General features: G+C 40.1%; 1 protein-coding gene across 5 annotated transcripts in view; it reads left to right on the top strand.

The window, feature by feature from the left end:
- Nucleotides 1-9,367, top strand: part of zbtb42 (zinc finger and BTB domain containing 42) — a 45,196-nt gene extending 35,829 nt beyond the window's left edge. Inside the window, exons 2-3 of one of the 5 annotated variants that reach the window (XM_052015835.1) lie at nt 3,273-3,318; nt 5,938-9,367. In XM_052015835.1, the coding sequence (XP_051871795.1) occupies nt 5,955-7,379 (1,425 nt within the window). In that variant the 5' untranslated portion in view covers nt 3,273-3,318; nt 5,938-5,954 and the 3' untranslated portion in view covers nt 7,380-9,367. Of the gene's footprint in view, nt 1-3,272; nt 3,319-4,328; nt 4,533-4,566; nt 4,710-4,732; nt 4,905-5,392; nt 5,583-5,937 lie in introns of those variants that run through there. The other 4 variants (XM_052015812.1, XM_052015818.1, XM_052015845.1 and 1 more) reach the window with 4 other exon arrangements.
- Nucleotides 9,368-15,940: the final 6,573 nt, after the last annotated feature.

The raw sequence follows: 15,940 nt of genomic DNA, 5'->3' as shown, positions 1-15,940 counted from the left end.
GTATTTATGTTTTTCCACTGCCAAGCTCGTGAAACTTTTGAAAATCATTTGTATCACATATATCTTGCAGTATTAGCTAAATAGAAACAGCCATAGTGGATCATTTTATTTATTATCTTTATCATATGATCTTATATTTCTTTTCATATTTATATCTGACATTTATTACAATTACAAGCTAAAATTGACAACCAAATTCCACAACTGCAATAAGAGAAGCTTCAGACATGATTTCACATATATCACATAAGCTTTAATGAATATAACGAACATATTGTATGTAAAACAGGTCAAATGATTTTCATATGATCCTTAGTAACTGGGGACAAACTCATTAGATGATTCCAAAATAATCCAGGAGGAGGCTGTATAATATGTAAAAGCACCCACAAGTGAATTTTGAAGTCTCACTGGTACATTGTGTCTCCTGAGACTTTAGCTCTCTATTTCACTCCCACTTTGACCCCTGTCTTCAGTTCCTACAATTCTCCAACAACATCAAACATAAGCTCAAGGAGCAGCACCTCATTTTCCAGCTCATGCTTCAGCTCTTGGGACTTATCATTGAATAATTTAATTACCTTTTTTTCACACCACAGGTGTAGTTGTACCTTTCAGTTCCAAGTTGTTTCTTTTTTTTCCCCTTCTGCCTCCAAATGGCAGTCTTTAAACAAATTGTTATCTTGACAACTTTGGTTTACCCTATCACAGTCATTTCCTCCATCCTGCCCACCCTTCCCCCGTTTGCAAATTTCCATTGCTTTTCCCATTCTGATGGAGGGTCCTTGTCCTGAAACTTTGACTCTATTTCTCTCTCCACAGATGCTGCCTGATCTGTTATGTGTTTTCAGTGCTTTCTGAATTCTGTTTCAAATTTTCTGTGTCTGCAGTTTATTGCTCCAATAACTTTTCACCAACCAATATTACCATGGTTTCCCCTTTGAATAAAAGTTGTTTCCATTTCTGACCCACAGCTGGGTCAAGGTACATCATGTTCCTTTGGATATAAATTGTATCGGTTTTCATTCACAGCTGGCGGAAGGCACAACAATAAAATTGAGAAAACTCTAGATGAGTCTACTACAGCAAATTCCATCATATACATCTGAGTGCCTGAGTGTAAGTTGCAAGTGAGTACTCTGTGTACAGTATCTGACTGAGGATCCAATTCTTTGCTTCTGAGAAATTGGAACGTGTGCATTTACACACATGAACAGCACTCACAGCAGTTAAATACTGAGTGCAGCATGCAGATGTGGAGAGTGTTCAGGAGCACTTTCTACTTTGCACTGGGATTATAGTCCAAGTGGTGTCAAACCAAAGTGGTGCAAGTTTATCCCTCCAGGAATCTCACATCTATCTCAGAAGTCAAGTCAGGTCAGATTCCATCCTATCCAGATGCATCACGGCTTGGTATGGCAACTGTCCTGCCTGGGACCGCAAATAACTGCAGAGAGTTGTGGACGCAGCTGAGCACATTACAGAAACCAGCCTCCCCTCCATGGACTCTGTCTATACTTCTCGCTGCCTCGGTAAAGCAGCCACCATAATCAAAGACCCCCTCCACTACGGGCATTCTTTCTTCTCCCCTCTCCCATCAGGCAGAAGCTAGAAAAGCCTGAAAGCACGTACCACCGGGCTCAAGGACAGCTTCTATCCCACAGTTATAAGACTATTGAATAATCCCTAGTATGATAAAATGGACTCTTGACCTCACAATCTACCTTGTTATAACCTTGCACCTTATTGTCTATCTGCATTGCACTCTCTCTGTAGCTGTGACTCTTTACTCTGCATTCTGTTATTGTTTTACCTCAATGCACTGTTTAATGAATTGATCTTATATCTATATGCACAGTATGCAAGACAAGTTTTTCACTGTCCCTCGGTACATGCGACAATAATAAACCAATTCCAATTATTTGTGATACAATGATCAAACATTGGTACAAAACACTTCGATTTTGAAATAGGTGCACATCAGAAGGAAAATTGGTTAGACACTAGTGTTTAACCAATTTGCCTTCTGATGTGCATCTATTTGAGGGTAAAAGGAACAGGAGCAGCAGTGGCCTACAGGGCCCCTCTCATACTTGTCTCTTTGTAGGAGGACCCCTCCAACTCCTTTTCCAGTACATTGTCGATTGTATTGGTATTGCTTCCTACACTCATGCAGAACTTAAAAATTTTATTACCTTTACTACCAATTTCCACCTAGCTCTCACTTTCCACTGATCTGTTTCTGAGTCTTCCCTTGTTTTTTTTTACTATCTTCATGTCAATAATGGCCAATATCCATTATAAGCACACAGACTCAAAGTTATCTCAATTGCAACCCCTCCTATCCTGCTTCTTTTAATGATACTCAGTTTTTTTCATTTCTGCTGTACCTGAAGCCCTGATGATGAGACTTTCTGCACCAGTGTCTTTAGGATGTCTTCCATTTTACTTGACTGTGGCCTCCTCTCTACTGTGGTTGGCAAGACACTAAACTGTGTCTCCTCTACTTCCTGCATTTCTGCTCACAGCCTCCCCCTTTCCAACCAGGACAAGGATAGTATTTCCATTGTCCTCACTTTCCATCATAGGACAGATCACCTTCCATAATTTCCACCACCCCCAATGGGATTCCATTACCAGACAGATCTTCCCTTTCCTCTTCCCATGGCATTTTCACATGCAGCCGTGGAAGGTTCAGCGTCTGTCCTTCTTACATCTTCCTCTCCCACCATCCAGGTTTCCAAAGAATCCTTCTCAGTGAAGTAGCAAATAATTTGTACTTCTTCCAATTCAGTAGCCTCCTCTACATTGGAGAAACTAAATGCAGATTGAATGACCACTTTGCAGAACAGCTCCATCCAGTCCACAGTGGAGACACTGAGGTTCCAGTTTCCCCTCAGTTTAATTTTCCATCCCACTCTGAGCTCTCTGTCTTTGGTCTCCTACACTGTTCCTGTGATGCCTAATGTATGCTTGAAGAACAGCACCTCATCTTCTATCTGGGTTTGTTGCAACCCTTGGGCTTCAATATTGAATTCAAAAAATTCAGGTAATCAGTTTCTTTCTCTCCTTCTGTCGACATTGCTGAATATTTCAGCTTCTTTTTGGTTCATTTATTTCTGTTCTCTTCTGTCCCTCACTGCTGCTATTTAAAGTGGTAACTGTTTTGGTCTGCACCCTCCATCTTATTTTTTCTCCACGCTCACCCCCCCCCCCTTCTTCAACTTAAAACGTCATCAACTGAAAAATGAATGCTGTTTCCCTCTCCACAGATGTTGCCTGATGTGGGGTGAATTTCCAGCATTTGTTTTTGTTAAGGTAGGTCAGTGGTACAGATTTCCTTTATAATCAACAATATGATAAGTTGGCACTTCATTTTTTGCAACCAATTGACAATTAATATTGGCAATAGTTTATGTATGGAAGCAAAATACTTCTATCACATTTCACTGAAAACTTCCCTTTGACTTATGCATTACTTTGGAAGTGGAAATAGAGTCATGGAGCCAGAGAACACAGAAACAGACCCTTTGGCACAACATGGCCAAGCCGACCAAGGTGCCTTCCCGAGCGAGTCCCATTTGCCTGTACTGGGGAATATCCCTCAAAAGCTTTCCTATCCATGAACTTGTCCAAAAGTCTTTTGAATGTTGAAACTGTACCTACCTCTACCACTTCCTCTGGCAGCTCATTCCATATACCCACCATGCTCTGTGTGGAAAACCCTACCCCTCAGGTCCCCTTTAAGTCTTTCCCCTTCCACTTTAAATCTTTGCCCTCTAGTTTTAAACCCTGGGAAAGAAACTGCGACCATCCACCTTATCTCTGCCCGTCATGATTTTATAAATCTCTACAAGGTCACCCCTCAGCTTCCTTCACTCCAGGGAACAGTCCCCAACCTATCCAGCCTCTCCTAACTCAAGCCCTCCAGTCCTGACAAGATCCTTATGAATCTTTTCTGCACCCTCTCTAGCTTAATCACATCCTTCCTCTAGTATGGTGACCAGAACTGTCCACGATATTCCAGGTGCAGTCTCACCAGCATCTCGTACAGCTGTAAAATGACGCCCAACTCCTGCACTCAAATGACGTGCAATTGTGCACATAGCAAGATGTCACAACATTAGACGTTTTGGATCGACTTGGACGAGAACAAATACTGCCTGGAGCATTTGGAGAGCTTCTGACTTTTCTTTGAATATTTGCATGGGTATTTAACGCGGTGCAAGCCCCTCTTGATGTAGTAATGGGGACACTACAAATACATAAATAAACAAGCAAAATGCTCTTTTCTTATAATCCCTAAAGGAAGTTGAAATGTACAAGTCACTGGTGTGAATAACGTATTAATGTGAATGGAACAGGGTTAAAGTTTAACTTGTTTGCATGGATTGCTGGCGGGACTCTGCAGTGCAGGTGCACTGTCCGGGGGCAGACACTGGTGCTCGGGTCGCCCTTCGTGGGGCAGCGATGCAGCGGCCGAGCACGCTGGCTGCCGATGCCGACTGACCTTCCTCGGCGCCGCCGGATAGGTAAGTATCGCGAGAGCGGGGCGCCGAGACGAGCCCCACACACTCAACAACAGTTGGCTGCGCGGCCACCGAACATCTGGGCCGCAGATGAAGGGACCACACGGTGGCTGCGCAGACACGGTGCCCACGAACGGCGGCGCCGCCGGACCGGGCTTTCGCACCAGTCGCCGTGTCCAGGTGAGCGGCGGCACCTGGCGGGGCGCGCCCCCGCTGCCCGCTCCCCGCCCCCGCCCGGGCCACGGCCACGCGCTCCGGGCCGGCCAGCGGCCGCAGCAGCCTCCTGCATCGCCCTGCCCGGCTCGGCCGCTTCGCTCTGGCTCTTCCCCCCTCCTCCAAGTTTAGTCGTGGCTCCGGCTCGGAGTTATGCTGCGTGTGCGTGGGTTTTTTTTCTTCCCCTCTCTCCTTACTTCCTCCTTTCTCTTGGAGGCTTTATCGTCCCCCACCCCTTACCTCCCTCCCTGGGCCGAAGTAGTGAGGTAGAGTTTACTTTTCCAACCACTATTGTAATTCTAGAACTTCATCCTTTTTAAAATCTTTTTTTTTCCACTTCAGAAAGTTGTTTTGCACTCTAAATTTTGGAGGAAAAAAAAGAGGTGAAGGGTGTAAATTAGAAAATGTTTTCTCGCCTGACAAATGGGTGATAAAATGGAACTCTGTTTCTTCCCCCCCCCCAAAAAAAAGCTTTGGCTGCGAACTCGATTTAAAGGAACATATGGCATTAAAAGGAGCACAGCTGGAGGTAGCATTTACATTGCCCGTGATGTCAGAGCAGCTGACTCTCCCTCCAGCTTGTTCCTGTAGTTAGTGAACGTAGCTCTCCTCTCTCTCTCTCTCTCTCTCTCTCTCTCTCGCTTGCTTTTTCTGCTTTGGGGCACCTTCCTCAGGATCCATTTCGGATTTCCAACCTGTTTCCTCCGTGGGTGTCCGAAGAAGGGGAGGGGGAAAAAAAGAGCAAAACAAAAATGCTTTCAGTACATTTAGACTTTTGAGTGAGGTGGGAGCCAAAAGGGGGCGTGAGAATTTGCTTTTATTCGCGTTGTTGTGGACAAGGTAAAAAGTAAACAGTTGTTTGCTTGTGATTCGAGCGATCGTCGATGCAACACTTGTTTTGTCATTTTTTTTAAGTCTCAAAGTTTGGTTAGTTGGGGAAGCCAGTTGCTTCAAATGGTGGTTGCTTAATTTGCCTAATTGATAACATTTTTTTCTGTCAGCTGTCGTATTTCAGTTGCCATCTGCACGAACTCTGGGTGTTCGTTGCAATTCGTGCATTTGTTAAGTTTGTTGGTTTCTTGCTACTCTAGATTATTGGGCTGGAATGCATCTTAAACTATTGATGGCGCAGTTTTAATTACGTGCGGGCTGGAATTTCTTCGGTTTTAATTTCTGTTCGGTTTTCGTGTTTTAGGGGGTTATGAAGGAAGAATGGAGTTTCCAGATCATAGCCGGCAGTTGCTGCAGTGTCTGAGTCAGCAGCGTCACCAGGATTTTCTCTGTGATTGTACTGTTCTAGTTGGAGACGTTCAGTTTAGAGCCCATCGTGCAGTGCTTGCTTCATGCAGCATGTACTTTCATCTATTCTACAGGGACCAGCTGGACAAAAGAGACATTGTGCATTTAAACAGTGACATTGTCACAGCTCCTGCCTTTGGCCTGCTTCTTGAATTCATGTATGAAGGAAAACTTCAATTTAATAGCCTACCAGTTGAAGATGTGTTAGCTGCAGCCAGTTACCTTCACATGTACAACATTGTGAAAGTCTGTAAGGGGAAATTGAAAGATAAAGAACTGTGTGTAGATGAAAAAATGAATGGTAATGCACTTGGACTGGTGAAAGAAGAGAGTTCTTCAGAACGTGATGAACCGATACCGCATAATTTTGACGCACAAAGCAAGCAAAATTGTACTATTGTGGATTATAAAAATCCTGCAGGCAGTGAAAAGATTAATGGACACTCTAGGAGACTGTCTGATCTTGTAGGTATCACTTCTGTATCTACAGAGCCAGAATCATGCAATGCAGCAACTGGAAAAACAAAGTCCAGTATTAATAGTTCCATAGGACTTTTGCCTCAAAGAACTATTGACCATATCAAGGCCTCTGCTGATGTGGACTGTGCTCTAGATCTGTCTTTCAAGCCTGTGTCTGGAAGAGATTTATTTTACTCCCCCTATGTTTCTGGACAGCTGGCCTCCGGCAGGCAGCAGCAGGGCACCACGCCACTTGTTGGAGATGAACGAGAGTTGCTGTCAGACCAGGAGGACAGTGAAGAAATGGATCCAGCAAGTCAGAATGGGAATTCTGCCAACGGCATGATTGCAGGATTTGGACCTGTATTCCCAGGGAATGGTGTGCCACACAACGAAGGAATAGAACAAGAACGGGATGGGAGTGAGGATGAAATGCCGTCATCTGATATTTCAAACACAAGGATGGTGATGTCAACAGGACACATTTTTATTTGCCCTCTCTGTAGCAAAGGCTTCCCAAGTCCGCACGTTCTTCAGCTTCATCTGAGTACTCACTTCAGGGAAAAAGATGGTCCTCGGGCCAAAATGTCTACTGATGGTTCCATGCCTACCTGTTTGCAATGTGGGAAAACCTTTTCCTGCATGTACACACTGAAACGTCATGAGAGAACTCACTCGGGCGAGAAGCCCTACACCTGTGGTCAATGTGGAAAGAGCTTCCAGTACTCTCATAATCTCAGTCGTCATGCAGTTGTGCACACCAGGGAGAAGCCACATGCCTGCAAATGGTGTGAAAGACGATTTACGCAGTCGGGCGACCTGTACAGGCACATGCGCAAGTTCCACTGTGGTCTTGTCAAGAGCATTGCTATCAGATAATGTTTCAAAGTCTAGCAGCAAATCTAGACATCTTCTTTAAGACTGATGTGCGTCTCTGGAAAACTTGCATGGTTTCAGTTAGTGTAAAGAAACAATTCCACTGCATGGCTTTCCTGCATTAAGTGTGTGAAAGAACACTGCTTTCAATATTCTATACATAAAGTTTAAAGCTGCAGTACCTAATAGGAAACAATTTTTCAATATTTCATTATTTTTGTTTAATATTGAATTATCATGCTCATACTTTCCCAAAAATGAAACATTCAGGAGCTTTGGTCATTAAAGTTAATAATTAGTTTCCATCTCCCCTTGGATCTTAATGCATATAAATGTACACCATTTGGGAATAGTGAACATTAAGGGTAGAGTTTGTCTTTTTCCATCATTAATATAGTAGCCACATTTGAAAATCTATAATTCAATCCACTAATTGAGCAACACTTTGTTTTACAGACTATTATCAAGTAAAATATGACCTTTCAAAATAAAGCTAATACTGGCAATTGTTAAATGGCTAAGTCTGATCTGTTAAAACCTAAACAAAAGTTTTTATAACTCTTCCTGAAATAATTTTATAGTACATAGTTACACTCAATGACAATATGAAATTTCACTTAGCAACATCACCAAATAACATTCTAAATGAGAGGGAAATCAATTGTGATGTTTTACTATATGGTACTGCAGTTTTTATCTGTGAATTTGGGACACTCTGGTCTTATCGCCTGGACAAATTCAATTATGAAGTGTTGCATTTTGTTGTTTGCTGTGATTGGAATATAGCACTAAGAACAACTACTTAATGTTATTGCATTCTCCTGATGAAACTTGATACTGTATTTATAGCATTTTGATGGTTTGGGATGCAGTGGTTATTTTGTTTAATGTTCTATTTAGAAAATTAAATTATAAAATATTTTTGGAACTTTAATTTTCTTCAAATATAGTGGTCTTTTAAAAATATCAATGCAGCAAGTGGGCAATGTTATGAAAATTGAGTTCTATGCCTGATTAAAAAGATTCATACAATAGCAATTACTACTGATCATTTTTAAACTTTTCTTTATTTAACCACAAATCTTGTTTTCTTGAAATCTGGTATAATTGTTATTTTTTTTTGAGTTTCCTGGTCATTATTGGGTATTACTGAACCATACCAGAACAACTACAAAATTGTTTTGAAAAGGTAAAATGTGAATTCACTTTTTTAAATTTGAAGATCAAAAACCATATAATGTATATTTTAAAATTGTATTGCACACTTGAAAATATTTTGCACTCTTGTGTTTTGTTTGAATTTTTAAAAATTCAATTTACCATAACTGCTTAATAAAATAGGCAATTTCAAGAAAAGAATTAAAAACTGGAGACCTAACCTAAAATATCAATAGGTCAAACAGGTAAAATATGTAATAGTTTTGTATAATCAAAAAAATTTATTTATAGTTTTTGTGATCTTTTCAGAGTTGCGTGTATTATTTGTATCCTTGAAATTTATTAATGGAGAGTTTTTAGTAACAATGTAGCAGAGGCATTAGAATGGAGGTTTTTTTTTACAAAACTTTTATTGCATTTTTTTTTAATAGGAATTACTTCCTTGTTTAAATTTTAACATTTTAGTGTGGTCTTTAGAGGACAATCGGAAAATGAAGGTTTTTTTATATTGATTAAACCTGTTAGCGCTTATTCAACAAGATGTCTTTTCAATTGTTTTTATTTTGCCACTGTTTCAGTGTGTTGTAAAACTGTGACAATCGTGACTAGACATTTTTGTGTGTGTTTTTAGTTTTAACAATTTTTTAAAAACTTTGTATATTAAGATTCCTAATTTTGTGTGCTTTCATTTTTGTTCAGTGCAAAGTCTAAATGCCTGTATATTTTGTGAAGACGTGCCTTCATATATTACCTCATTCAATGGATTGAATAATCAGTGCACGGTTGCATCCTGTTTAGGAAAATGAACAACTTATTAAAAGAACTGATGTTTACTTATGTGTGTTTTTTTTTACCTTGAAGATAACCACATTGAATTGTGATATTACAAATTTGAGAACCATCATTGTACCTTTATGCAATTTTTCAGATTTGTATTTATCCCCAGTGCCTTGCTGGAAAAGTGATCCGGATAAGTTCCTGTTCCAAGGTTGTGACTAAGCATTGTTGTTAATCATAATATTACTTCTGTCAATTTTTAAAATCTTTCTGTGGTGCCTATTTCACAACAGATGTCCTTTTCATTGTTCTCCATGTGATATTTCAGCAACGCTTAATGTAGCATTCTAATAGCATGTTCAGTGGCAATGTGTCTCTGTTTATACAATGCCAGCTAATAGTATGCTGACTCTGCATTCGTTTTAAAACCCCCTTAATAATTCATTTATTTTCATAGTGAATAATATTTGCCTGTCAAGTCTTCGTTACAAAAAAAATCACAGGACTCCTTTTGTCGTTTGTGCTGTAACTATTTGGTATAATTCTGTATATAACAAGGATTCCTTCCAACAGGATCAGTAAGAGGTTGTACTGACAATGTTTCCAGAACATAATGAAATATTTACGTCAGGTTTTAATGTATTAGTTGTTATCTGCATATGGGACTGCTTTCTTGTCTCTGGCAGATAGGTTAGTAATGACTTAATAAAATAATTCTGTATGTGCCTAGTAAATGCTATAAACATTTATTAATGGCCCATTCTTCAGAAAGTATGCTAATGTTTGCATTTTAAATTATTGACTGTACTTTAATGACCACTGCTGTATTATTAGACAAAGGATGCAGACATTTCTATAAAATGCTTAATTTGTTCTGAAGTTGGAGTAAAACTTTGAGCTGACCTGGAGCCATCTCTGACAAAAAGATGAGCAACTTTGGAGAAGTTATAAGTTGTGGATTAATATACAACATGAACTTATTTAACAAAAAAAAAGAAATCACTTTTGGAGGGAAAAGGCCAATTTGTTACTCTACATTGGTCCATAAAAATGTAATCTAAAATTAATATACTGTTTATGTTAATAGTTTAGCAAATATAACAGGGAATACTGATTTGTTTCTTTTGTCAACAGGACATTCAAAAGTAATTGGTTATGAAAATGGAAAGCTTTTCAGAACAAGTCATTATTTTAAAGCAGGCAAATGTTGCCAATTTGTGCGCACAGAGGTACAACAGGTAACAGACGTTACTTTTCTATGATTTAGGAATAATGGCTGGGAAACTGAGGAATCGCCCATTCCTAGAATAGTACCATTGGATCTTTTTATGGCCATCTGAGTGAATAAACGAGCTTGGCTTAATACTTCCAAGAGGTAGCATGTCTTAAATGGTGTAGCACCCTTCTTTCCTACAATGAAGGCATGCTTGCATATTTTAAGTGGGGCTTGATCCATTAGGTTTCAAGAATCAAAGTTAGAATAGACCTTAACAATATTTAAAATAACATAATTAAAACATAAAAATATAATTTATGGCCATTCAAATCCATGTATTTAGCAGATTAGCTGTTCCCAAATGATCCAGATTTTCTTTCTTTGGATGTGCCTTTCTCAAGTGTTGATTGAGATCAAGGGATTTGTGAGCATAAATGTGATGGTCTGAATTGTGCTAGCGGTAGCTGGCAGTTCCAAAGGGAGCACTTGGCCACTTACACTAAAGTATGTCCTTGGATCTGCAGTAGGTCCAGGATGAGCTGAATAATAGATGCCAGCACAAACATCACTCAGTACTGTGGACTCTAGTGTTCTGTCAATGGATTCCTTGTACAGTTCTGGGAATCCCCAGCATTACAGTGGGGAATTTGTCCAAAGCATAGGATTGGAATCTCTGTTCATCTAAATATAGATTCGTAGAGGTTAGGAGAAAATTATTGATTCAAATAAAGCAACAAGTAAGTTTTAAAACTTTTTAATCATTTTTTTGAATTTAATATGTTCAGTTATAGCTTTCAAATACCTGAATATCCTTCAAAAGTTGTTCACCATTGAGGCCTCATTACACCACATTATCCAACTAACCAGCAGAGGGTCAGCTCATTTGACCCAGCGCATCTAGCTGATGTAAGTAGAGGTGGACAGGTTGTGGGTGGGGGTTAAATCCAGCTAAATTGGCCTTGTATTCTGTCATGCAATATTTTATTGCACCGATTGGGCTGATTTTGAAAGCTCTGACTTCACAGCACTCTGGAATGTGTCTTGTGTTATTTTAAATAAAGTGGACTGTTGGATGTGAGAGGTTACATAAACTAAGCTTGTAAATATTTCTGAAGTAAATTATTTTTGGTGCTTTTTCAAGATCCCTAGGCTGCTCTATATTTTAGGCCCTAGCCTTGTGAGGGAAAACATTTAATATGCACTTGGAGAAGTTTGAATTGATAAAAGAGAGCCACTTGGGTTTGCAAAAGCAGTTATGTTTGATGAAATCTTTGAAGTTAGTGAATGGCATCTGCATGAATTTTTAGAAGGCATTTGATAAAGCTCGACAAAAAGGCTGGTGGAGACACGAGACTGCAGATGCTGGAAGAAGCAGCAAAAACCGAATTGCTGGAGGAACTCAGTAGGTCAGGCAGCATCTGTGGAGGGAACTGGACAGTCGATGTTTTGGGCTGAGACTTCATCTGGGTCACTCTAGCCCAGATGAAGGGGCTCAATGCAAAACATCAGCTGATCATTTCCCTCCACAGATGCTGCCTGACTCCCTGAGTTCCTCCAGCAGTTTGATTTTTGGCCACGTAAAGGCTGGTTAGCAAATTTGAGGCTCATGGAATCAAAGCTTTACCAGCAACTTGGGGGAAAAAAAATTGCCTTAAATGCAGAAACCAGAAAATATAGTGAACAGTGCTTTAAAGGCTGGAGAATGGTGGACAGTGTTGTCCCCCAGTGGCCAGTAACCTTTTTTAACCAGCTGTATGGGTAAACTGGAGAAGCGGTGACAGGTGAAGAAGAAAAGATTGAAAAGAGATTTGATAAAGGAGTACAAGATTATGACTGATTTTGGAAAGGACAATTAGTTCAAACAGGTCTGAAATTGCGAGCATAAGATACAAGGTAGAAGTGAGGGAAAAACTTTCCTGCTCGGCATTTATGGTCTTGAGTTTGCTGCCCGTAAGGAATCGATCAGTACCTTCAAAAGGGAAATGGAGTCACCTGAGAGAGGATAATTTGCAGAGCTAGGGGGAGGAACAGGGGAATGGGATTGACAGGATTACTCTACCGGGATCTTGCATAGACCCAATGAGAGGAATGGCTGCCTTCTGTGCCATTACAATTTAATGTCATAAAGTTATACAACACACAAACAGGCCCTTTGGCCCAACTAGTCCATGCTGACCAAGATGTCTTCCTGAACTGGTCCCATTCGCCTGTGTTTGGCCATATCCCTCTAAACCCTTCCTATTGATGTACCTGTCCAAATGTCTTTTAAACATTGTAATTGTACCTGCCTCTCCCACTTCCTCTAGTAGCTCATTCCCCCTCATGTGGAAAATCTTGCCTCTTGGGTCCCATTTAAATCTTTCCCCTCTCACCTTAAACCTGTGCCCTGTAGGAAGTGATGATTTTTCAAACTAAAATTGGTTGTCGCTATATGAAATCAATGTTTCAGCTTAAGCTAATGGAGCATAATTTTTAATTCTCTAATATTTGTTCAAATTGGTTAAATCTAAGAACATCTTCCATGAAATGGATGTTTACTGCTAATTTAGAACTGATCAAGATGAAGTCGTGACTATGGATGGGACCTGTATTCTGATGATTTGCTAATTACCAGAGCAAAATTTGTTCTCTACATATTTTAATATTGAATGTAACATTAATGTATAGTTTAATAACTATGAACATATGCCTATTTGGGTTTAACAGTATCTAAACTGTTGTTCTGTGCTTGAACTTGTGTTAAAATATTTTTGTTTTATTATTAACCAGATTGTACAGGATTTCTAAAATTCCAGACACACATTGCATTTAACCCATTTGCAGCTCTGTTTACAACTATGGTACTTAACTGCATTGAGCTGGTTTACTATAAAATATTAAATTTTTAGAGATATTAATTTACATTTGAAAGATCATGTGGTTTGTGTATTCAGGATCTCCTGCAGTTACTGAGATGAATGGGTGTTATTTTTACGGGAGCAGTAAGCCATCTTCTGATGTGAACTAAATACTTCAATGCATGTATTTTCATTAGTACTCTCAGGTTTGGTGTGACATTTCAACAGGCTGTTTGGTGTTTGTTGGGTTTTTATTCTTCAAAGTTGCACCTTTTGTTGCCTTAACTTTTTATCAACTAGAGTTCATTAATTTTAAAACTATAAGCTTAGACAACATTAAGCGTTCCTGGCCAAGCTGATTCTTCTCTGTCTAAGCTGCATAGGGCCTTGACTCTATTAATAGACGCAGAGATCCTGTGGAGGAGGAGAATTACGCCTTTAGGAGAAAATTGAAAAAGGAAGGAATGATAGGTGTTTCGAAACTTGCTAATGGTGGTTATGGCCGAGATCCCTCTCTCTCTAATGAGTAACTAAGAAAGAATAGATTAGAACTGTGAAGTGTTTTAAGGAAATGAACATGCTATATATGCTTTTAAGGAAAATGTTAAAGCTTTGTTTCGCAGTTTGCACTGATCAACTGCTCTTAAGCACAAGCTGATCAGAGCTCAGAATGTTTGAGGTTGCAGTCTCATTTACATGTGCCTGATATGATACAACAATGCCATCTAGCGTTCAGTTTGATGTCTGTCCTCAATGCAGCATTTATCAAAAAGTAAGTTTTTGTCCCATTTCTGAAGAAAGGTTATCAATCTGTAACTCTCTCTATAAGTACTGCCTGACCTGAGTACTTCCACAGTTTTCTATTTTGATTTCAGACTTCCAGTATCTTGAATTTGGATTATAGTTCTCTTAGCATTAAAATGAAAATTATTTCATAGCTGTGGTAATCAGAGTTGTCTTTAAAATAAATTTCTGCTGAATGTTTGTCAGGGGCATTAGCATATTACTTGCTGGTTTCCAGCTCTGTTTGGCTGAGTGGTATGATGTTGTGCAGATGTCAATTTCAGCTCTCCTATTTAAAGGTGCATTGCAGTCACTAAATCTATGGATTGTGGAGTTAGCTGCATAACACAGTGGGAGTGGTGAATGGATTGCAGATGCACCAAGGCCCCAAACTGACTCATTGAATGTCATGCTGAAGGATTAGCAGGGACATCATTCACTGTGGTGTAGCAGGAGGGGCTCTTCCAAGACTTCAAGAAAGTGTGGCTGGAGGTTGCCATCAAAGTCAGCAGCTGTGAGGGTGAATCCTAAGGGGACGTGTAAACCATGCACCATTTCAGACACTTTGGGTGCAGAAAGAAAGGTAATTATTTTTCACCTGGTGCCTCAGACATCACCATCTGTTCTTGTCACTTGTGAAGACTGAAAGCAGCTGGAAGTCTGTGTGGGTCTCGTATTCTTTAGACTCTGCTTGGGCCAACATAGAAACTGCATCTAGAAGGCTGTTAAAGAACGGTGTACACCCACAGCAGCAGCAAAGAATGTATGATATATGGGTGTGCATCCAAACCATGGGATGCACACTTGCAGAGAGATGGGCAGTGCCTTTCTGGAGTGGTATAATGATGCAGCCTTGTGATCATATCTATCTATGGAAAGAGTTACCACCCACATGGTGCATCCAATGCAACAGTCACAAGTATGACTGACAATATACTGGCTTTGACTGATGATATGCTGAAGCTCTTTCACCTTCCTTGCCTTTGCTTAAGGAGGCTTGGTCCTCTGGCTAATGGTTTTAACCTCTGCTGCTCCAAAATGCTGTGCGGAGTGGTGTACCACTACCCACTGGAGATCCTGGTGGATCCAAACCTCCAAATCTTTTGAGGCACCTGAAGGCCATGCACAGCATTGCCATGGGTTTTCTCACTGAGCCTTTTCCTATTGACAGCTGTATTTCTCCTGATGCTTGAGTAATATTTCTCACAGGTCTCATCAGTCAAAGTTTTGGGTGCAAAGAGAACAGGGATGTGGACAGGCACAGGGTGAAGACATCATGGCAGTTACCAAAGTGACCTGTGAAGGTTTCCCTGTTAAACTACCATTACATCTCTATATAAATACTGAATTATTCTAGTGAAAACATTGCTCCCAGAAATTCCTTGGCTCATGATAACGTAACATTAAAAAAAAAGTCCTGTGTGGGATAAGGCCTGGTGGTTGCGGGTGGATTGGAAGGTGGCACATGCTTGGAACACTGGGTATTAGACAAGGTAGAAAAGGCCTTGCATATGCAGACATACTGAAGGCACACTCACACTCTTACTTGTGGGTGAAATGTGTACAGCAGCAGATCCAGAGTAGGTTTTAAAAAAATTTCTTCTGTATAGTGCATATCTGTACCTACATATATTTTCTGGTTCATCTGCCATACTCTTTTATCCCTCTATTTAGCCCATATTGCTAGAAACGTCCTTGTCTTGGGTTTAATTTGTTTTTTGTTCTATCTTGTCCTCATCACATACAGCCACATGCAAACCCATTACCATCCAGTCTAAGAGCTGAACTGAGAA

Source organism: Pristis pectinata, chromosome 1 (assembly GCF_009764475.1).
Source record: "Pristis pectinata isolate sPriPec2 chromosome 1, sPriPec2.1.pri, whole genome shotgun sequence".
Classification (NCBI taxonomy): domain Eukaryota; kingdom Metazoa; phylum Chordata; class Chondrichthyes; order Rhinopristiformes; family Pristidae; genus Pristis; species Pristis pectinata.
The sequence above is the reverse complement of the archived record's forward strand: the minus strand, read 5'-3'. Positions and strand labels throughout refer to the sequence as shown.